The sequence below is a fragment of the Thrips palmi genome, unplaced genomic scaffold, assembly GCF_012932325.1.
Source record: "Thrips palmi isolate BJ-2018 unplaced genomic scaffold, TpBJ-2018v1 HiC_scaffold_18, whole genome shotgun sequence".
Taxonomy (NCBI): domain Eukaryota; kingdom Metazoa; phylum Arthropoda; class Insecta; order Thysanoptera; family Thripidae; genus Thrips; species Thrips palmi.
Genome location: NW_023144627.1, coordinates 2,568,173 through 2,591,179, shown reverse-complemented (window position 1 = coordinate 2,591,179; position 23,007 = coordinate 2,568,173). Strand labels below are relative to the sequence as shown.

At 47.8% G+C, this 23,007-nt stretch overlaps 2 protein-coding genes and 1 long non-coding RNA gene across 4 annotated transcripts; 1 reads left to right on the top strand and 2 right to left on the bottom strand.

The window, feature by feature from the left end:
- Positions 1-780: 780 nt before the first annotated feature.
- LOC117645128 lies at positions 781-3,416 on the bottom strand. The gene is made up of 3 exons (XR_004587705.1): positions 3,397-3,416; positions 2,070-2,188; positions 781-864 (listed from the first exon to the last, which is right to left on the bottom strand). It is a non-coding gene; the product is annotated as an uncharacterized LOC117645128 (long non-coding RNA).
- Positions 3,417-3,421: 5 nt separating this feature from the next.
- LOC117645127 lies at positions 3,422-6,022 on the bottom strand. 2 transcript variants are annotated; one of them, XM_034385090.1, is made up of 4 exons: positions 5,957-6,022; positions 5,680-5,833; positions 5,018-5,211; positions 3,422-3,602 (listed from the first exon to the last, which is right to left on the bottom strand). In XM_034385090.1, exons 2-4 carry the CDS (start codon positions 5,694-5,696, stop codon positions 3,445-3,447), a joined length of 369 nt encoding a protein of 122 aa, XP_034240981.1. In that variant the 5' UTR covers positions 5,697-5,833; positions 5,957-6,022; the 3' UTR covers positions 3,422-3,444. The 2 variants fall into 2 exon arrangements, with proteins under 2 accessions (XP_034240981.1, XP_034240982.1); XM_034385091.1 differs by having other exon boundaries at positions 5,680-5,829; positions 5,957-5,998.
- Positions 6,023-19,031: 13,009 nt separating this feature from the next.
- Positions 19,032-19,796, top strand: LOC117644227 (deoxynucleoside kinase-like). The gene has a single exon (XM_034383496.1). It carries the CDS (start codon positions 19,047-19,049, stop codon positions 19,794-19,796), a length of 750 nt encoding a protein of 249 aa, XP_034239387.1. The 5' UTR covers positions 19,032-19,046.
- The last annotated feature ends 3,211 nt before the right edge of the window (positions 19,797-23,007 follow it).

Here is a 23,007-nt window from a genome sequence, read left to right as displayed (position 1 = left end):
AGCTGTGAATGTAAACAACCTTTTTAAAATAAGTAAGTGGCAGAGAATGCCAACGCCAGCCTATCCTGACAATGCGGAGGAGAGCAGGACAGAAAATCCCAAGGCCATCTGCTACCAATTGTACATGCAGGAGAATTTTTAAGATACCTCAAACATAAGCTAGAAGTGAAGGGGTTTCCGAGAGAGAGGCATGTGATGCCAAATATTTAATTCTGATGTTTCCTTTCATTCATTTCATTCAATCATTAATTTTCTCTGTAGACATACAAGTAGTGTGAGGCTCGCCTGCATTAAATTGCTGAGCGAAATCGCCTACGCGAATACTACAGTTAGAAATAAGTTGATTGTTACGTGACCAAGTGACGTCCACCTGCATTCATTTGCTGCGTGAAATTGCCTGCTCACTTATCAACATACTCAGCCCACACGATCCCCCAGTGAGGTTCGCCTGCATTCATTTGCTGTGCGAAATTGTTGAGAGAACGTGCTTGACTGATGAGGAACAAGTAGCCTACTGCCCCTAACGCATGGTCGCCTGCATTCAATTGCTGAGCGAATTGCCGCATGATCAGTAAAGCTGCACGTTCGGTCCTCTCCGCGCATTGATGATCGCCTGCACACGCCTGCTGAGCGAATTCGTGCTGTGGAGGCTAGTTAAAGGACTACTCTGCCACTGTGTCAAAGTGACCAGCTGGCATCGAGCTGTGCTAGTTTAAGGAGTGAGTGAACTAGTCTTAACTTAGGAATAGAGGCTTGAAATCAAGTCAAAACTTTATTAAAGTCAAGTGCTATGTCCCATCCCCCACACCCAACTGCATCTGTTGTTGAAATCGAAGCTCCTCGCGAAGTGAACACCGCGTCGTCCTGCAACACAGTACACATAGATTACTGCACAGTAATTACCTGGGATAGCAAGGGCAATCTTGTTGAAACAAAACCCCAGTACGCGCTTACACAGCGCCGCCCCCGTCCGACGAGCCCACGCGCCCCACGCCGCGAATCCGCCCCGTCCAGCAAAGGCGCCGCCCTTTGAACACTATCTTGTACAACCGCCGCTGGTGTGGACTAATTGTCCAACCATGGCCGACGCGCCAGTTCCCCTCGACGTAGAGGAGGCCGAAGTACCCGTACCCCGCGAGCAACACGACGAACCGGGCGTGCCTGCCCCACGCGGTAGAGGGCGCGGGCGAGGACGCGGTAGAGGCCGAGGCCGCGGACGCGGAGGTTTAGGCGCAGGGCAAGCACCGGACCGCCCCCGCCGTGCTATCAGGCCGCTGCGGCGCTACGGGTACGACACCGACGAGGACGACGACGACCTCGATCACGACGAGCAGCACGAGCCGCAAGTCAGGGACCACGGCCAGCAGGCCGGCGCGCCCGGGCGCGACGATGTAATGGACTGGGACGACAATCCTGGTGGGGATCATGATGAGGAAGACGACGAGTACAGCCAGGCGCCACGCCGCCGTCGACGCGCGCACCCTTACCGCCGCGAAGATAGGCGCGATCAGCAAGATAATCTACAGCCCCCCAATTTTACAATCTAATGCGCGACCTAATTAACCGCGCCCCTCCAGCACACATGCAACCAGTAGCTAAGTCACTTCCACATCTGGCTATGTACCACCATATAGGCAGCAGGGGTACGATGTCTACAGAGCACAATTTCTGAGCATCGCAGAACACAAAAACTGGTCCGAACAGGACAAAGGGGCATTCCTACTGCAGGCCCTACAAGGGGAAGCTACCAAGGTCATTCGAACCTTGACCACACAAAATAGGCCATTAACATTTGCCAATTTGATGCTGAGTTAGAGAACACTTTCCATATCCGGAGAGAGTTGTGGGAGAGGACTCGAGTTTACGAGTCACTTAAACAGGAAGAGGGACAAACTCTGAGAGATTATGCTCAGAAAGTAAAGGAAGCTGTGGTCGATTACATGCCAAACAGCAATCAAATCGATAGGGATCAAGCCGGTGTTAAGGCTTTCATCAAAGGGGTTAACAGATAGGAAAGTGGCTGAGCGTATTTGTTATGCATCGGTCAACTCGGTGGAAGAAGCACTCACCCATGTGAATAGGGCACTGTCTCTGACATCGGAGACTCCCAGCAAAAAGGTCAGGAAGATAGAAGTTGACGTTTCAGACGATAATGCTGAAGTCAATTACGCTGACCAGGAAGCAGCACCTGGAACAGGGACACAAACAGGTAGAGGCAGAGGTAGGGGCCGAGGCCGAGGTAGAGGCCGGGGTGGCCAAACCAGCAGTGACTCCATTGCCACACATGTGGTAAACCAGGGCACTTCGCTGCAGCCTGTCAAAATCACTTGACTTGCTACTACTGTGGGAAACGTGGTCACATCAAGCCGGACTGCAGGCTTCGCATTGCTGATGAAGCTGAAGGTCGCTATCAGGAACACAGCTCAAATTACGAGCAAAATCAGAGTCAGAACTCTAACGGGCAAACAACTATAGAGGCACCTCTCACCCAAGGGGCAGAGGTCGGGGCGGTTACAATAGGGGCAGTATAATAACAATAATAGTTATAACAGTGACTCAAAAGGACCGTATGTCCGATTCCCTGAGGCCCCACCAGACCTTTACCAAGCAGCAATGTCATGGTACGCCAGACACAATCCACTCCAGGCACGCACGAGGCACCCCAACACAACAACACTCAAGCTAATAATAATACACAAAATGACAGTAAGGTAAATATGCCATACGTTCCCAAGCCGGAAAACCATAAGGCCTTCTATTGAGCCAATGGAAATAGAGGTCCCCAAAATTATAAGACCATTGGAAACCGAACCTATTTCTGTACTAAGGACTCAGGTGTCCCCTCCTGTCATTACTAAAGCTTGCAAACATCAAGCCAATTTGGGCAAAGAAAATATCAACCCGGCGCATAAATTAAAATGTGCAGCTTGCTTTCCCCATAAGAAAGGCCCACTGGTAAACTGCCTTGTGGCAGGCGAGGCCAGAGAAGCCATCATTGATACAGGAGCTACTATAACTGTTTTTAAACGAACTCGCAATCTACCTGTTTCTAAATTACGACTAAAAAGTGCGACATCACACAAGACATCGCTGTATGGGCCAGAGTGGACTGATGTTAAATTTGGAAACCAGACTTATAGGTTCCCAGTCTATGAGGCTGATATTACAGAAAATCTAATTGGTTATGATTTCATTGATACATTTGAGGGTGTTGTAAACACCAAAACTAAAGTGCTCGAACTTGAAAATGACATTCAGGTTCCATACAAAGTAGTAAACTCAGTGCACAAGGGAGATTTCGCCAGTGGCAATCTGTCCTACCCCATACGTGCTAATCAGAAAATCTTGCTGAAACCTTTCGTAGAGAGGCAGGTTTCCACGAAGTTGGAAACTGACCTGGTGGTTGATGAGTCAGATTGTCTGACGCGTTGCTTGCCATGACGATTAATGGGTATAGTCGTCCTCCGGAGTCGGAAAGGAAACTGTCCACTTCTGCTTCACCTCCGGAAACGACATGCCACACAGTGACGTCTCAGGCAAGAGCGGAGGGGGCTGATCATCGCCAGCTTGACAGCCAGACCGGTCATCGCCAGCCTGACGGTCTAGAAACAAAGAACAAAACCTGGTAAAAGATTGAGATGAGTGCGGCCAACGCACATGAAAGTGAACAAACATTGGGAACCAACCACCCGAAAGAGCGGAAGGCAAGATGCATGTTGGTTTGTTAACAGCCAGTAAAAGTAATCCTAATGTTAAAAGTCAAATCTCAGAAAATATAGTCACACAGACAGGCGTTGTACCGTGTGTGACAGGCCCAGTAAATGTAACTCTACTAAATCTTGGAGACACTTGTGTCCAAATTCCCAAGTATGCAATTATAGCAGAAGTCCTACTACTCCACCCACTACAGTATGATGGTCTTGAGGATGAGGCAACCCCAGATTTTGAGGAGGACTTAGAAAGGGAGGAAGAGAGTGGATATGAAAGCGATAATGAAACTATAATGAATTAAAGAGTGTCCATGTCGAGCAGTCAACATAGCAAATGGGACAGAACATCTGAATTTAAGGGGCACACCAGTGAAAATCGTCAAATTTTGGCCTCCTTTTTTATTTTATCATATTTTTCTGCTATTTATCCCGAGTCGAACGCCGCAAACCCAACCTCAAAATTCCAATTACTTTGGCTTGGCACATTTTTGAAGTTCCTAAAAGGGTAACTTTTTTGCATATTTTACCTCAATTGTCAACGTTCAGGTGTTTCACTTGAAGTCCAATGCCAAAACCCTGGAACCATCGAAACGCAGTTGGAGAAAGGAATATTTTGGCGCAAACCGAACTCAAAAATGTCAATAATTGCGTCCGTAATGAGGATAATGCGAGTATACCGTAGTTTCACTTCAAACGTCGTTTTCTCGAAACGCCATTTTTGGACCTGGTGCCCACGATTGCGGGCGCAAAAATTGAGATAATTGAGTGTGGTTTGCGGCAAAATGTTTCTTAAACTTGTCGCTATCGTGTGAACCTCGGATATGGTCGTAGCATGTACAGGGCCTGAGCCACAAACACGGAAACGTGAAAAATTGGTCAAAAAATGTTTCGTTTTTTGCTTCTCAAAAAAACATATTTAGGATTGTTTTTCCGACATGTCCGTGGTTCACACGATAGCCACATGTGTCCTGATGAGAAATTTTGAAACCCCATGTTTCAGGCTCAATCGAGGGCTTCACAAAGTTGGGCAAAGTGGAGCCGTGTCACCGAAAAATGAAATGGCGCCCACCCCCCCTTCCCGTCGCCCCCCCTTGCTGCCGTGTACTTTTTTGGTTAATTGACATATTTTATGCTTCAGAATAAAATTTCAACCCATTACCTTCGTTACTTTACTCAGAATAACGTTTTTACGAAGCCTCTGCATTTTCACTGGTGTGCCCCCTTAACTGAGCATGAAATAGAAAATTTCCATGATGCAGAGTACAAGTTGCCAGAAAAAGAACCCATTCCAGAAAATATGCCATTACCTGCAGACTTAGATGCCATGATCAAAGCCACTGCCATGCCACCAGAACAGAAGGTAGAAGTAGAAAAACTCATTCGCAGACACCACGATGTATTTGCACCAGACAACTTCACATTTGGTCGATGCCCATGGATGAAATTCAGAATAGACACCGACGACCATCCACCCATCAAACAGAACGCACGTCCAGTACCCCTGCATTACAGAAAAGAAGTGTATGAGACATTTATGAAATATTTAAAAATGGGAGCCATCAAGCCCAGCCAATCCGCTTGGGCATCACCCATTCTCTGTGTCCCTAAAAAGACTGGAGAAGTAAGAGTTTGTGTAGACTACAGAGCACTCAATGCCATCACTAGAGTTCCAGCAGCACCAATACCCAGAACACAGGAACTACAAAATTTAGGGGGACACAAAATGTATCACACCTTTGACTTAGCACACGGGTACCACAATCTAGAGGTACACCCTGATGATCAACCCAAAACAGCTATCATTTTACCAGAAGATTTGGGACTACCACACAGACAGTTTGAATACACTCGATTGAGTTTTGGGCTCTCTGCAGCCCCAGGGGCATTCCAACAAGTCACAGATAGACTAGTCACACCAGCCTTAGAACCCAACAAGCACAATGATTTAGGAAATACTGTATCTGTTTACCTGGATGATGTCTGCATAGCTGGAGACAACTTCGAACAAATGTTGCAACGGCTGGAAGCCTTCCTTAATAGAGTCAGGGCTGGAGGGTTCCTCCTCAAAGCCAAAAAGTGTGAGTTGTTTCAAAAGGAGATTTCCTTCTTAGGACACATCCTGTCTGAAACAGGAATAAAAGTAGATTCAAATAAAATCGATAAAATCATTCATTGGCCACAGCCAAATGACAGCTCAGAATTAAAGTCATGGCTTGGTCTAGCCGCCTACTATGGCAAGTACGTACCTCATATGGCCAGCAAGGTTTCACCCTTGTACCGCCTACTCAGAAAAAGGAGTCCACTTTGATTGGACGCCTTATTGTCAGGAAGCTTTTGACTCTGTCAAAAACAGCTCTCACCACTGCGCCAGTCCTTGGTTCTCCAGATGTGGATAAAGGACCATTCACGTTGACTTGTGATGCCAGCCTCACTGGCCTAGGAGCAGTCCTAACACAAGAACAAGACGGCAATGAAGTAACAATAGCTTATTGGTCAAAAACATTAACCCCAGCACAGAGAAATTACTGTGTCACTCATAGGGAGCTCCTAGCATTGGTAGAGTCAGTAAAAGCCTTCAATCATTATCTAGCAGGAGCACCTTTCATAGTAAAATCAGATCACGCAGCTCTACAATGGCTTAAAAATTTCAAAAACCCTACTGGCATGTTAGCAAGATGGTTGGAAAAGTTGTCTCCATACAAGTTCACAGTTGTGCACGAAAAAGGCACTAACATCAGTCATGCAGATGCACTAAGTAGACGGCCAGACAGGCCATGTGAACCTAACTGCAAAAAGTGCACAAAAATCGAAGCTAAGGACGCAACAGCTTACCTCATCAGCTCCACTCTTGTGGAAGGGTTAACAATCCAGGAAGTCTTCACATCAGTACTCCAGGCCCCCAACACAGCACCAGTAGTTCACCCAATCAGCTTGGAAGGGAAGTTCTCCTCTCCACTGGCCAGGCAAATCGAAGAGTGGTACCAAGTCAAAAGAGACTTCCACTCGAACACAGACAAAACATTCCCCGGGCTGTGCACCTACAACAGAAACAACAAAACAATCATTAGTCTCATTGTCAAGGAAAAGATGGAACGCAGACCACACGTTAATGATGTAGAAATAGCATTAAACATCCTGAAAGCCTGGCTCATCAACAGAAACATCACCGAGTGGAATTTACCAGAGTTTGACTATTACAAAAGTCCAGAAAACAATTTAGAAATAATTCCGCTACTCTACAAAGTATTCAAAGACACAAATATGACCATCAACATCTGTCACCACCACACTCAGCCAGACCCAACTAAGGTGAGAACTTGTGAAGAAAGTTGTCGCATTTGCCAAACAGTTGAGGAAAATAAAAGGGTTACAGAAATTCTACACACTGCAATCTCACCTGAAGGGGAAACACCACTAGAGATGGCATCACTGCAGAGAGCAGACAAAAACTTGGCCCCAATTATCACAGCAGTAGAGAAAGGCCAGAAGCCCCTTCTTCAAGATGTCATCAAGTTTGGGCGCAACACCAGAACACTTTGGCACCAGTACAACTCCTTAACACTTCAAAATGGAGTACTCTACAGGAGGTTTGAAGACCCAACAGGAGACCCTGCAAAAGAAACGCTGCAATTAATATTACCCAGGGCCAGTGTAAAATTCACAGTCAGAGAATACCATCAAAACTTGGGAGAAGGGAATCACTTTGGTGAAACAATGACACTCAATTACCTACGTAGGTTTTTCTGGTGGCCCAGAATGGCCGATGATGTAGCAGCACACATATCCAATTGCGACACTTGTCAAAGGTTCAAGAAACCAAGACACCCCACCAAAAACGCAGCACTCAAAATATTCAAGGAAGGAACACTCCATGGCAGGTGGCATGTAGATATTTGTGGCAAAGTACCTAAAACAAAAGAAGGATACGAGTACATATTAGTGGCAATAGAGGCATTTTCAGGCTGGCCAGTTGTAGTCCCACTTGTTAAAAATGATGCTAAAGAAATTGCAACTGCATTAATAACCCATGTTTTCTCAGTTTACGGAGCACCAGTCTCTATCCTTTCGGATCAAGGGACACCCTTTGAGTCGCAACTATTCCAGGAAATAATGGACTTGTACCAGATAAAGAAATATCGAACAACAGCCTTTCACCCTTCAGCCAACGGAAAAGTGGAAAGGTGGATCAGAACCCTCAAGCAGCAGTTGGCAATGCTTGTAAATAAAGTCCAAAAAGAGTGGGTGAAATATTTACCTCACATAGCTCAGGCGTACAGGAACTTGCCAAATCCAGTCCACAAGTTCTCTCCGTATGAAATGATGTTTGGCACAACAATGAGGACTCCACTCACACTGAATCAAGGAAGCCCACCATGGACAAAGGACGTTGGAACCATGCCGCAGCAAATCAGAGAGCGTCTGGACCAAATCCACGAACTGGTCAGGGAAATGCAAGAATCAGCTGCAACAAAAATGAAACAACGATATGACAACACGGCAATGCTGACCCCATTCAAGGCAGGAGACAGGGTCTATCTCTACAGACCAAGAGGGATTAAAGGAGTCTCCCCAAAGTTAACATCACCATGGGAAGGACCCTACACTATACTAAGTATCTTAAACGACTGTAACGCAAGAATTCAGAAGGAAGCTCACCCATATACCATGATGATAGTCCACACCGACAGATTGGCAGCATATCCAAACTCCGAGGAAGAGACTCAAGCTGCCTGGCTCACATACGTCTGAGTCATCCAATAACCAAAGACGACATGTCAACGGGCCAGCACGACTGACCAAGGGTGAAGGAAAGGGCAGCCTGGCCTTGTCCAGGTCTCCGGTATGGTCTGTGGCAATCACCGCCAGCCACCCGCTTGTGGTGCAGTTGTCGTGAAGCTTGCTGTCACAGAACCCGATGGTGAGCTCTCAACCTGACGGTGCTGCTGGCGCTGGTGGCGGCGAAGAGCAGCCTTCCAGCCCTGCGCTGCGAGGCTTTCTTCTGGTCCATCGGAGCCGCTCTCGAAGTGAAGTTCCGCTTTCATCCGCCTCACGCTGGCGGTGCCCCAGCAGACCACGCTGGTATTCGCGGCGGCGATGGCCGGGACCACCATGGCCGCGCTGCGGACGCTGGTGCTGCGGTCGGCGCCCGTTCCAGAGGCGTTGCTGGTCTTGACTGAGCCGCTCCCGACGAAAACTCCACTTACATCCCGACCCGGTCACGGAACCAGGCCGGGAACGGAAGAGGCAACTTCCAGCCCAACTACGCCGGCGGGGCCGCACCAGGGGGCTATCCCCGACATAAAGCCGAGGCCTTTCCCTGGCAACGACCCCGGGCCCCCGTACACAAAGGGGCCCGCCGGTACCCGGTTCCACTGGCCAGATGGAAAAGACTGTCTCCCGGATCCCAAGCCTGAGAACAGCCCCCGAGACCCCGACACCACAATGATGCCGAGAGTCCCGCCGGGAAAGCCGTGAAACGGCAAAGGTTGGAACGTCCACCAACAGGACGCGGCGGATCTTCTTGAACCACTTGACCCACGACGTCGGTCACAGCTGGGCATCTTCCGGAACTCGAAAATCGGTGTCTTCAAGTTCAAACGTCCGGAGCAGTCACCAAAAGTTCAATTCTTCACGGACGCACTCCAACCTTGTCAACAAACAGCTGCGAAGCACCGCCTGCTCGCAATCGGCACTCTGACGCCTCGGAAATAGTCGGGCCCACATAACCTGCAACAGGAGAACCAAGCATGAGTCGAACCGGCCATGAAAGCACCGCCTCCTACGACTAACCGGAAACAACCGGCCGCCATCTTGTCCTTGCCCGCCATCTTGTATCGAAGTTAAACTTGAATCTAAACCCAACTCAGCTACCAAATCGGAAATCGGAAAACATCTGCAAAAATGGCCCCCAGAACTTGGATTGCTCGTAAAGGAACCAACGAAAAGGACCCTACCCACGAATTGAAGGATGGAAAGGTAAAGAAAACTTACCAAATACCCAAAACCAGCCACCATAAAGAATGGGCCAGGGAATCGCCACTTCAGCCAAAGGACACTCTCAAAATGAACACGGATCGGATTACGCCACTGAAACAGAATAACAAGCAAATTAAACAAACCAAAACATCACCACTAGCAAAACTATTTGAAAAAGAGGAGGAGAAAGAAAGAAAAGTAAGACAGAGGCAACACCAAGAGCTACTTAGAAAGAAAAAACGAGACGCAGAATTTAGAAGAGAACAGCTCGAGCAAAGAGAAAAAATCAGAAAACAAAAGATCCAAGCTCAACGAGAACGAGAAGCCAGAGAAAGAAAAGAATATGCAGAAAAACTCAGGAAAGAAGAAGAGGCTCTAAACTGGTTCGAAGACCCAGGGTATACAAATTTGCTAGGAGCATGGGACTCAAACTTCAGAATCAGAAATTGAAGTTATAAATTTGGAAGAAAACGATTCGGACATTGAGGAAATCTACTGCACAAGCCCAAAAATAATAAAAACTAATGAAAAAGATCCAGAGTATGTAAAGCAAGTGTTGGAATGCATGAGAGCCCAAGAGAAAGAAATGATGCAAGAAATAATGGCAATAGAACTCCAAATAAAAGCTATAGAAACAGTAAACTCACCACAGAAGGAGCAGCGGGAACTGCAACCCAAACTCGTCCTCGATAAATCCAACAGCAACACAGCATTGGAAGCAGCTCAGAACAGCACGGCGACTCCAAAACAATCAGCACGACAGGAGGAAACCACTTCACAGAGTCCAGCGCCACTGAAACATAAGGAACAACTAGTTGAAACAAAAGAACAAATGGAAAATAAACCAAGCATCAAGAAAAGAGGAAAAACCAAGAAGACAAGATGCAATAAATGCCATTCAAGGGGACATAGTTCACTAATGTGCAAACTCATCGAGGTAAACGAAGCCAAGTAGAGTGAGCAACAGCAGGGAAGTAAGGGACGTCAACAGTAAGTCCAACACGTCTGGTCCCCGAGCAAAGAAGTAAACTGCTTCAACAACGGCTCGGTCGAGACCAGAAGAAAAACAACATCAAACCTGAAACAAAATAAACCAATTAACAACTGAGCGAGGGAGCGTCAAGTGGGCCCTTATGATGAATAACAAGCTAACAAAAGAAAGCACATTACCAAACCCAAAAGAAAAGTAAAAGAAGAATAAAACTCACCAGAGGGATCGTCATGCACATGCCAAGGAAGTATTTCCAACATGCCAATTAAGAATTAAAAAAAAAAAAACATGGGTCACGTGCAGAAGGAAAGGACAAGCACAAGGTAACCCTAGCGTCAGTCAAGCCAAACAACCAACGAAAGTAAACATTAAGTATGCACGTTCCAACACATGATAAGTATTATGACTGACGTGAGAGCACCAACAATGCAAAAGGATGAGACCAGGAGAAGTGTTTAATTAACATGCAATCCACTTAGAGGGTGAATAAACAAACAAGTAAGGAAGGTTATTGAACACCAGAAAAACTGTAACTTTGACGAAACAAAACGGTTACTAAACGAGTGGAGAGGCCACAATTTCAACAAGGCACTTATTAAATAAAAGGACCACAATTTAACAAATGGAGTTAAACAGGAGGAAGGACGGGCCAAGTTTTCTTCTCGCAATAACGGCAGGGGCAACCCTCAAAATGAACCAACCCAGCTGCCCGCTCTTCAGGGTCCAGGGTGATTCCGTACGTAGGGGCCGTTTTAGCCACCTTAGGAAGTCACATGATCAATCTTGCTTGTTCGGCCTGAATTTTGCCTAGATGGCGTCAATAGGACACCAGGACGACACTGTGAGCGTGGGCGAGCTACAAGTTGACTTTCGTTTTCTCCCCCTATAAAATATGACGAAATTTACTGAAAATATGACGGAAATTACGCTCGACGGAAATTACAAACAGATGTTTCTAGCTCACTACAAATGCCCATCGCCTCAGAAATATGCTTTAAGTTTGGCACACTAGTCCGACGTCAAGACACGCCCTTCACGTGTAGGATGACTTTCTTAACCCAATAGGAGAGGGGTGAGAGGGGCATACGGAAATTACATCAATTGTTACAACCCACCGTTTTCACACACAACTTCCACTCGCACACACAGCCCCCTTACTTTTTCGCCACCGGGATTCGTTCATAGGGTAAACAGACCGTGCTGATTCTAAATACGGCGGTGGTTTTCAGCAGGGAGCACTCTAGTAGTTTTATGGTGGTAACTTTGAAACTACTAAGTCAAAAGTCGGAGTACGGTGGACATTTTGTACGCGTTCTGAAAGGACACTTCCAATCAATATACGATCTTAAAATTCAAGCAAGATAGTCACTACACGTTAGAGATTTGATGGGTGTGTGTGAATTCGAAGATTAGAATGGAACAAATGGTTACAGAGCCGCAAAGTTGGTGCAAGGTGCGAATGGACATGACGGAACTTACAAAATCGACCCTTTTGGCCCCTCTCCCGCGTCACATGTTGGCTTCGAAAGTCCATATACAAAGGGAACAGCTAGTCTGGTGCCAAAAAAGATTATTAAGTGCATAAATGGGCTGCACTCGATAAATTTGCCCTGGGGAGGTGTGTGGGACACGAAAACGCCCTCTACGCGCGGAATCACCCTCAGAGGGAATCGGAACAATTTTATGCCCCGGGGAGGAATACGGTGGGGCTGCAATAAACTCGTCCTCCAAGAAAAAGGGGTCAGACCCTCCCCAAGTGCAACTTCTTCAGCAGCCGCAGCAAACGCAGCATCGGCGGCCCGCTTAGCGTCACGAGCGGCGCGCGCCTCCTCAATCTAAACGACAAACAAGTAGTACGCGTACCCGGGTAACGAGTACAACACCACAGGAAAGGAGAAGGGCACATACCTCATCGGCCGCAAACTCGACCACAGGGAGAGGATCCATTTTGGATAAGGGCTGCCCCGTGGCTGGCCCACACCCGGGACCACGCCAGAACGAATTCAGACTCGGGCGTGGGTTCAAAAGGGTCGGGGACGATCCCAGCTCCCAAACTAACACGTCAGGATCAGGGTCAGCTACCTCAATCCCATAGACGAAGTCCCCAGGACAAGTTCGAGTTCCGGGAGGACATGGCCGGGGGGCATGCATGGTGTAGCACCTCCGGCACAACAAACCATAGGGAATGAGGGGACCCGGGAGTTGTTCCTATAACCCAGGTAAGGTCAGAAGCAAGCAAGCCAAGTACACCAAGCAAACGCAAAGAGGGAGTACTCACAAAAACGGGTGCATCACAACCAACACAGCAGAACAACGGCCACGTCTGCATGAGCGCGACGGCATCCCATTGCTGAGTTTCAAAGATTCCCAAGGGGGGCCAGCAAGGAATCAAGTGAGGGGGATACCCACCATACTCACACCCAAAGCTGAGAAGGAGAAAGCAAATCATGCACCACACCACCCAAAGAGAGCACCAGGCTCAGCAGGACTACTCACGTATCCATCTGACCCCCGGAGCAGAAAACTCGCACACACAGCGCACAGAGTACGCCTCGAAGCGCAGGTGGAGCAAGGACGGCGCCCACATCCATCTTCAAAAACAAGAAGTGGCACAACAGCCAAAATACACCGCAACGCAAGCTCGCGAGACGCTGAGTCGGGACAAGATGGCGCACGAACCTTCCAAACCAAGCGTCCCACGGAGTGACGCTACCACGACCGACGCTCAACGCCGGCGTTGAGGACGCCGCGAGAACCGGAAGCCGCAACAACAGCCAATCAGGAGCCAAGAATACGTCAGCTGACCCGAGCCGACCAACCACAGGCCGAGCGCAACAGTCAGAGACGCACCGCAAGGCCCGACCTGCGCAAACTCGGCGCAACGCAGGCTAGCAACGGACAGCGACGGCACAACCCCAGCGCCACCTGCACTGGCGGCGGTGCACGTACCAGACCGCGCTAGGAACCCGACGCGAGGAGTATCGCCAGACGCAAACGCACGAACGGCATTACACAAGGAGTGTCGTCAGTCGCAACCGAATAAAACCATAATAAAACATTGTAACCTGACTGTACAGACATGGAAAGAAGTAAAACTGTTCAAATGCTTCGCATTTCCTTCATTCGGAGAGGAGAGGAGTACAAACAGAGTTTAGCAACTAAAGTCTAAATTCACAGAACCACTGTCGACTTGGCGCGCGCCTACCGAGCCAAAATGATCTTCATCATGATGAACGTCGTCTCCTGGCCATCGTCGCTGCCTGATGGTGCACTACTTCATGAAACAACGTCGCCCGATGGCTCCAATTATCTACCTGGAAGGAAACATCGCAGCCGGAAAATCGACTCTTGCAGCCAACCTCAAGCGATTGGAACTTTCCCAGTATTGGACGACCCTGTCAAAGACTGGCAAAACGTAGAAGGGCACAATTTACTGGAATCCTCCTACACCGACCGAGCTACTTGCAGCTACCCCTTCCAAGTACTCGCGTTAGCCACGCTTGGCCGCCGCCAAACCAAATTGCTGGCCAGTCACCCGGAAGACTAACAGTCCTGGAACGCTCACCCCAGTGCTCACTGAGAGTGTTTGCCCAAGGCCTCGCCGAGATGAGCGCCATCGGTCAAGAACACATGGCATTCTACGGATTCTGCGCGACGCCGTCGCCCAGCCCACTCAACAACCATACACTACATCTACGTACGCACACCCCCGGCCATAGCGTACCAACGATTGAACCGCAGAGCCGCACAGAGGAAGCAGGTGTCACTGTCGAGTTCTCACTCTGCTACACGATCTGACTGACACCTGCTACTGCAAGAGGAAACTAACCCAGTTTCACGTCCTGGATGGAACGCTCACCCCTGAGCAACTGCTGGCAGCCGCCTGGACATTATCCAGAACCTGAGAAACGATGTCACGCCAGCCCAGGAGTCCCAACCCGTACGCGAGGAGTAGTTCCATAAGTTAAGTATTGGCACTAGCAAACAGCTAATTAAGTTTCTTAGATTTCAAGGTGCCTTTAGAATAGGATTAGCTAGATAGTCCGGATGGCACCAGGCAAACCAACCAGACAGAGTAGAGGTTAGATACTTAAAAGCGCAAAACTGTGTAGAGTGTTTTTTCTGTTTGTTTCAGTTGGAGCTTCACCAGAACTAACACAAATTGGTTGGCCCACAGGCGGAACATCCAACTTCACGCGGTGTTGCAAATCGTGACGACGGTTGTAACATCCGTTTGGAGCTGCTGGAGTCTACCTGGCGTCTAAGATGTTAAAGGCCAACTATTCTTTATTTTTCTTTTTTTAACAACAAGCCGACCCGCGGGCTTAGGACTGGACACCCTAACGCCTGGCACCCAGAAGTGTAATGGGGAAGCGAGCCTTTGTAGCGTCACATCAAGACAGCGAGCAGTCGTCATCAACTCAAGAAAGAAAACTCAAGAAATTACCAAAATTGGACATTTAATCAGACTGTGAAATCACGTTTAAGTTGAGTGAGAGAGTGGAGAATAGTTCTAAAATCTTAAACCAGTACGTCAGAAAAATTTAAAGTCAGTGTTCAACATGAAGCCGGAAGAAAAGGGTGTACGAGGAAAATTTTAAGAAACTTCGTTTCTTTCATTCAGGAGGGAGTGGTGTTATGATATGAAATAATAGAGAACATAACCAAAGCACGGCCTCTAGATGGTCATTCCCCAGTTTTCTAAACACTGCCCTAGTGATCCTGGCCAGGACCTCAACCCTTCTTCTTTCGTTCTTCCCTCAAATACCCTGGTTCCTAAATCCCATTGGCCATGCACCCCCACTCTCCACCATACTGTTCTTCCTTATGTTCTTCTGCATCTGAATATAAAGGCGCGCTGTCTGGCGCCAGCCACCATTCTGTACACGGTCACCTTGCTGATAATACAGAAGCTTCCGTCTCCACGAGACCTTCGACTACCCTTTCCTCCAAGTCCCTTACACTGCCACACTATAACAATAGTAAGGAAACAACGGACGAAAACGCACTTTTCAGACTTGCTTTTACAATCATACTTGTAATTAACGATTTCACCTGTAAATTTTAGAAGCAGTTTGTAAAATGATAAACAGATTGTCAATTTACAATTTTCTTTGTAAAAAAACAGTGCAGTTCGTGGTACAAATTTAACAGGCAACTATTCTTAAAAATGAAGCTTCATTTTAAGAAAACAAGTTTACGCGTTTTAAAAACGAGAATAGTCGTAAGATAACGATTTTATCAGTAAAACTACGATCTTTCGTCAGTAACAATAAGATTTCATCGTAAAATCGAATTTATTCCTAAATTATGAGTTAAGTTTGTCGAAAATTTACAATTGTTCATGTCATGAATCTTGTTGTTAATTTACGAATTATTATTTGTAAAATTACAACACTAATTGTTGGGATTACTGTTGTAAAATAACGACCTCTCTTAACAGTGTATAAGTCGAGTTGAATCCGTGCACTTTTGCAAGGCCTAAACCTTGCAGGTGGGAGAACAGGTGGGGATGTCATCTAAAAATAGATGCAGAGGATGGGACTTGTCTCACCACACTTATTTTTGGACCAAATTTTCGCTCATGTTTACTTGATAGACTGATAAGTGGTCACTGAATCAACTCGACTTAACCCCTTCTTCGCTTCCTGGATCAAATATTACCAGTAAATAAATATTATCAGTAAAATATTACGAAAGAAAGTTCTAACTTACTAATGAAGCGACATTCAGAGTGGGAAGTGTATCGATGGATATAGTGGACTCTAGAGCTGTGAATGTAAACAACCTTTTTAAAATAAGTAAGTGGCAGAGAATGCCAACGCCAGCCTATCCTGACAATGCGGAGGAGAGCAGGACAGAAAATCCCAAGGCCATCTGCTACCAATTGTACATGCAGGAGAATTTTTAAGATACCTCAAACATAAGCTAGAAGTGAAGGGGTTTCCGAGAGAGAGGCATGTGATGCCAAATATTTAATTCTGATGTTTCCTTTCATTCATTTCATTCAATCATTAATTTACTGAAAATATGACGGAAATTACGCTCGACGGAAATTACAAACAGATGTTTCTAGCTCACTACAAATGCCCATCGCCTCAGAAATATGCTTTAAGTTTGGCACACTAGTCCGACGTCAAGACACGCCCTTTCACGTGTAGGATGACTTTCTTAACCCAATAGGAGAGGGGTGAGAGGGGCATACGGAAATTACATCAATTGTTACAACCCACCGTTTTCACACACAACTTCCACTCGCACACACAGCCCCCTTACTTTTTCGCCACCGGGATTCGTTCATAGGGTAAACAGACCGTGCTGATTCTAAATACGGCGGTGGTTTTCAGCAGGGAGCACTCCTAGTAGTTTTTATGGTGGTAACTTTGAAACTACTAAGTCAAAAGTCGGAGTACGGTGGACATTTTGTACGCGTTCTGAAAGGACACTTCCAATCAATATACGATCTTAAAATTCAAGCAAGATAGTCACTACACGTTAGAGATTTGATGGGTGTGTGTGAAATTCGAAGATTAGAATGGAACAAATGGTTACAGAGCCGCAAAGTTGGTGCAAGGTGCGAATGGACATGACGGAACTTACAAAATCGACCCTTTTGGCCCCTCTCCCGCGTCACATGTTGGCTTCGAAAGTCCATATACAAAGGGAACAAGCTAGTCTGGTGCCAAAAAAGATTCTTAAGTGCATAAATGGGCTGCACTCGAATAAATTTGCCCTGGGGAGGGTGTGGACACGAAAACGCCCTCTACGCGCGGAATCACCCTCCAGAGGGAATCGGAACAATTTTATGCCCCGGGGAGGAATACGGTGGGGCTCAATAAACTCGTCCTCCAAGAAAAAGGGGTCCAGACCCTCCCCAAGTGCAACTTCTTCAGCAGCCGCAGCAAACGCAGCATCGGCGGCCCGCTTAGCGTCACGAGCGGCGCGCGCCTCCTCAATCTAAATGACAAACAAGTAGTACGCGTACCCAGGTAACGAGTACAACACCCGCAGGAAAGGAGAAGGGCACATACCTCATCGGCCGCAAACTCGACCACAGGGAGAGGATCCATTTTGGATAAGGGCTGCCCCGTGGCTGGCCCACACCCGGGACCACGCCAGACGAATTCAGACTCGGGCGTGGGTTCAAAAGGGTCGGGGACGATCCCAGCTCCCAAAACTAACACGTCAGGATCAGGGTCAGCTACCTCAATCCCATAGACGAAGTCCCCAGGGACAAGTTCGAGTTCCGGGAGGACATGGCCGGGGGGCATGGCATGGTGTAGCACCTCCGGCACAAACAAACCCATAGGGAATGGGGGACCCGGGAGTTGTTCCTATTAACCCAGGTAAGGTCAGAAGCAAGCAAGCCAAGTACACCAAGCAAACGCAAAGAGGGAGTACTCACAAAAACGGGTGCATCACAACTAACACAGCAGAACAACGGCCACGTCTGCATGAGCGCGACGGCATCCCATTGCTGAGTTTCAAAGATTCCCAAGGGGGGCCAGCAAGGAATCAAGTGAGGGGGATACCCACCATACTCACACCCAAAGTAGCACCACACACAAAGCTGAGAAGGAGAAAGCAAATCATGCACCACTACCACCCAAAAGAGAGCACCAGGCTCAGCAGGACTACTCACGTATCCATCGTGACCCGCCGGAGCGGAAAACTCGCACACACAGCGCACAGAGTACGCCTCGAAGCGCAGGTGGAGCAAGACGGCGCCCACATCCATCTTCAAAAACAAGAAGTGGCACAACAGCCAAAATACACCGCAACGCAAGCTCGCGAGACGCTGAGTCGGGACAAGATGGCGCACGACCTTCCAAACCAAGCGTCCCACACGGAGTGACGCTACCACGGCCGACGCTCAACGCCGGCGTTGAGGACGCCGCGAGAACCGGAAGCCGCAACAACAGCCAATCAGGAGCCAAGAATACGTCAGCTGACCCGAGCCGACCAACCACAGGCCGAGCGCAACAGTCAGAGACGCACCGCAAGGCCCCGACCTGCGCAAACTCGGCGCAACGCAGGCTAGCAACGGACAGCGACGGCACAACCCCAGCGCCACCTGCACTGGCGGCGGTGCACCGTACCAGACCGCGCTAGGAACCCGACGCAAGGAGTATCGCCAGACGCAAACGCACGCACGGCATTTACACAAGGAGTGTCGTCAGTCGCAAACCGAATAAAACCATAATAAAACATTGTAAACCTGACTGTACAGACATGGAAAGAAGTAAAACTGTTACAAATGCTTCGCATTTCCTTCATTCGGAGAGGAGAGGAGTACAAACAGAGTTTAGCAACTAAAAGTCTAAATTCACAGAACCACTGTCGACTTGGCGCGCGCCTACCGAGCCAAAATGATCTTCATCATGATGAACGTCGTCTTCCTGGCCATCGTCGCTGCACTGATGGTGCACTACTTCATGAAACAACGTCGCCCGATGGCTCCAATTATCTACCTGGAAGGAAACATCGCAGCCGGAAAATCGACTCTTGCAGCCAACCTCAAGCGATTGGAACTTTTCCCAGTATTGGACGAACCTGTCAAAGACTGGCAAAACGTAGAAGGGCACAATTTACTGGAACTCCTCTACACCGACCGAGCTACTTGCAGCTACCCCTTCCAAGTACTCGCGTTAGCCACGCTTGGCCGCCGCCAAACCAAATTGCTGGCCAGTCACCCGGAAGGACTAACAGTCCTGGAACGCTCACCCCAGTGCTCACTGAGAGTGTTTGCCCAAGGCCTCGCCGAGATGAGCGCCATCGGTCAAGAACACATGGCCATTCTACGGATTCTGCGCGACGCCGTCGCCCAGCCCACTCAACAACCAATACACTACATCTACGTACGCACACCCCCGGCCATAGCGTACCAACGATTGAACCGCAGAGGCCGCACAGAGGAAGCAGGTGTCACTGTCGAGTTCCTCACTCTGCTACACGATCTGACTGACACCTGGCTACTGCAAGAGGAAACTAACCCAGTTCACGTCCTGGATGGAACGCTCACCCCTGAGCAACTGCTGGCAGCCGCTCTGGACATTATCCAGAACCTGAGAAACGATGTCACGCCAGCCCAGGAGTCCCAACCCGTACGCGAGGAGTAGTTCCATAAGTTAAGTATTGGCACTAGCAAACAGCTAATTAAGTTTCTTAGATTTCAAGGTGCCTTTAGAATAGGATTAGCTAGATAGTCAGGATGGCACCAGGCAAACCAACCAGACAGAGTAGAGGTTAGATACTTAAAAGCGCAAAACTGTGTAGAGTGTTTTTCTGTTTGTTTCAGTTGGAGCTTCACCAGAACTAACACAAATTTTGGTTGGCCCACAGGCGGAACATCCCAACTTCACGCGGTGTTGCAAATCGTGACGACGGTTGTAACATCCGTTTGGAGCTGCTGGAGTCTACCTGGCGTCTAAGATGTTAAAGGCCAACTATTCTTTATTTTTCTTTTTTTAACAACAAGCCGACCCGCGGGCTTAGGACTGGACACCCTAACGCCTGGCACCCAGAAGGTGTAATGGGGAAGCGAGCCTTTGTAGCGTCACATCAAGACAGCGAGCAGTCGTCATCAACTCAAGAAAGAAAACTCAAGAAATTACCAAAATTGGACATTTAATCAGACTTGTGAAATCACGTTTAAGTTGAGTGAGAGAGTGGAGAATAGTTCTAAAATCTTAAACCAGTACGTCAGAAAAATTTAAAGTCAGTGTTCAACATGAAGCCGGAAGAAAAGGGTGTACGAGGAAAATTTTAAGAAACTTCGTTTCTTTCATTCAGGAGGGAGTGGTGTTATGATATGAAATAATAGAGAACATAACCAAAGCACGGCCTCTAGATGGTCATTCCCCAGTTTTCTAACCACTGCCCTAGTGATCCTGGCCAGGACCTCAACCCTTCTTCTTTCCGTTCTTCCCTCAAATACCCTGGTTCCTAAATCCCATTGGCCATGCACCCCCACTCTCCACCATACTGTTCTTCCTTATGTTCTTCTGCATCTGTAATATAAAGGCGCGCTGTCTGGCGCCAGCCACCATTCTGTACACGGTCACCTTGCTGATAATACAGAAGCTTCCGTCTCCACGAGACCTTCGACTACCCTTTCCCTCCAAGTCCCTTACACTGCCACACTATAACAATAGTAAGGAAACAACGGACGAAAACGCACTTTTTCAGACTTGCTTTTACAATCATACTTGTAAATTAACGATTTCACCTGTAAATTTTAGAAGCAGTTTGTAAAATGATAAACAGATTGTCAATTTACAATTTTCTTTGTAAAAAAACAGTGCAGTTCGTGGTACAAATTTAACAGGCAACTATTCTTAAAAATGAAGCTTCATTTGTAAGAAAACAAGTTTACGCGTTTTAAAACGAGAATAGTCGTAAGATAACGATTTTATCAGTAAAACTACGATCTTTCGTCAGTAACAATAAGATTTCATCGTAAAATTACGAATTTATTCCTAAATTTATGAGTTAAGTTTGTCGAAAATATTACAATTGTTCATGTCATGAATCTTGTTGTTAATTTACGAATTATTATTTGTAAAATTACAACACTAATTGTTGGGATTACTGTTGTAAAATAACGACCTCTCTTAACAGTGTATAAGTCGAGTTGAATCCGTGCACTTTTGCAAGGCCTAAACCTTGCAGGTGGGAGAACAGGTGGGGAATGTCATCTAAAAATAGATGCAAGAGGATGGGACTTGTCTCACCACACTTATTTTTGGACCAAATTTTCGCTCATGTTTACTTGATAGACTGATAAGTGGTCACTGAATCAACTCGACTTAACCCCTTCTTCCGCTTCCTGGATCAAATATTACCAGTAAATAAATATTATCAGTAAAATATTACGAAAGAAAGTTCTAACTTAGCTAATGAAAGCGACATTCAGAGTGGGAAAGTGTATCGATGGAATATAGTGGACTCTAGAGCTGTGAATGTAAACAACCTTTTTTAAAATAAGTAAGTGGCAGAGAAATGCCAACGCCAGCCTATCCTGACAATGCGGAGGAGAGCAGGACAGAACAATCCCAAGGCCATCTGCTACCAATTTGTACATGCAGGGAGAATTTTTAAGATACCTCAAACATAAGCTAGAAGTGAAGGGGTTCCGAGAGAGAGGCATGTGATGCCAAATATTTAATTCTGATGTTTCCTTTCATTATCATTTCATTCAATCATTAATTTTCTGACAAATTCCCTCAGACTCAATGTGAAGAAAGCATGTAACACGCCGCGTTTCAGGGGACCATTCTTATTGCGCAATGCGCGGGGTGCGTCACGCAGCGTCTCCGTCTCTCTCCACCTCATGGGGCGCTCCGAAGGGGTGCGAGAGAGAGCGAGCGGCGAACAGTTGGGAATCATCCTAGCTCCGCCCCTACACACAAGTCGTGCCCTGTCCGGGGCAAGGGCGCGGCGGGGCGGGGCGGACTGATTCAACTTTCCCCTTTCAAGATTCCAGTGTCAAGTTCAGGGTTCAACTATTAGCCGAGGGGTGGCTTCACCCTCCGACGGTCGTTTTCGTCGCTCTGTCTCTCTCGCACTCATGGGGCACCCCGTGATGGTCGCGGCGAACAGCGGCCGAACGACAGCAATAGCGAACGCGCTCCACCTGGCGACCAAGACGCTGGTCGCGGTGGCGGTCGCCGTCGCGTCGGCAGCCCTCACGGTGGAGGCTGACAGGGGCGGGCCGATAACCAAGGCCAGCATGAACCTCAAGGGGTCACCGCGACACACTAACACACGAGCCGGGGTGGCGCCCCGCGCAGCAGGGCAACTGCGTGTGAGTCCTTAGTCCCGGGGTGACCCGAAGGCACTGCCAGGGGCATTCGGCGGGGATCCAGATCACTCTCACGTGATTAAGCTCGCAGTCCTGTACGAATGTTGTTACGGTAGCCAGGCCGTGCGCGGCCCTCGGGAGCGGCAGTACCAGCTGGAAAAAAATTATCAACATTCCGACGGGGTTTCCACAAAGGCTGGATCTCACAATCGCATGACCCTCGCTCCGCGGTGGTCGCCACAGGACGCGCAGCGGCTGGCGCGTGACCTGGGTAATTCCACGCCAACTTGAACACTCATAAACCTGACGTCGTCCGATTTCAACCAAAATTGGTGAATCGCCACCAATTAGTGTCTAGAATGACCCCTTAAAATGGTTTTGGCCAATAGCCAATAGTTCCGGAGATATAGCACTTCACCATTTTTGGCCATTTTCCAAGTTACAGAAACAGTGTTTCACTTAAGTGCCATTATCTCAGCTCCTATTGGACTTACAGGTCTGATTCTGTGCTCATTGGAAAGGGAATG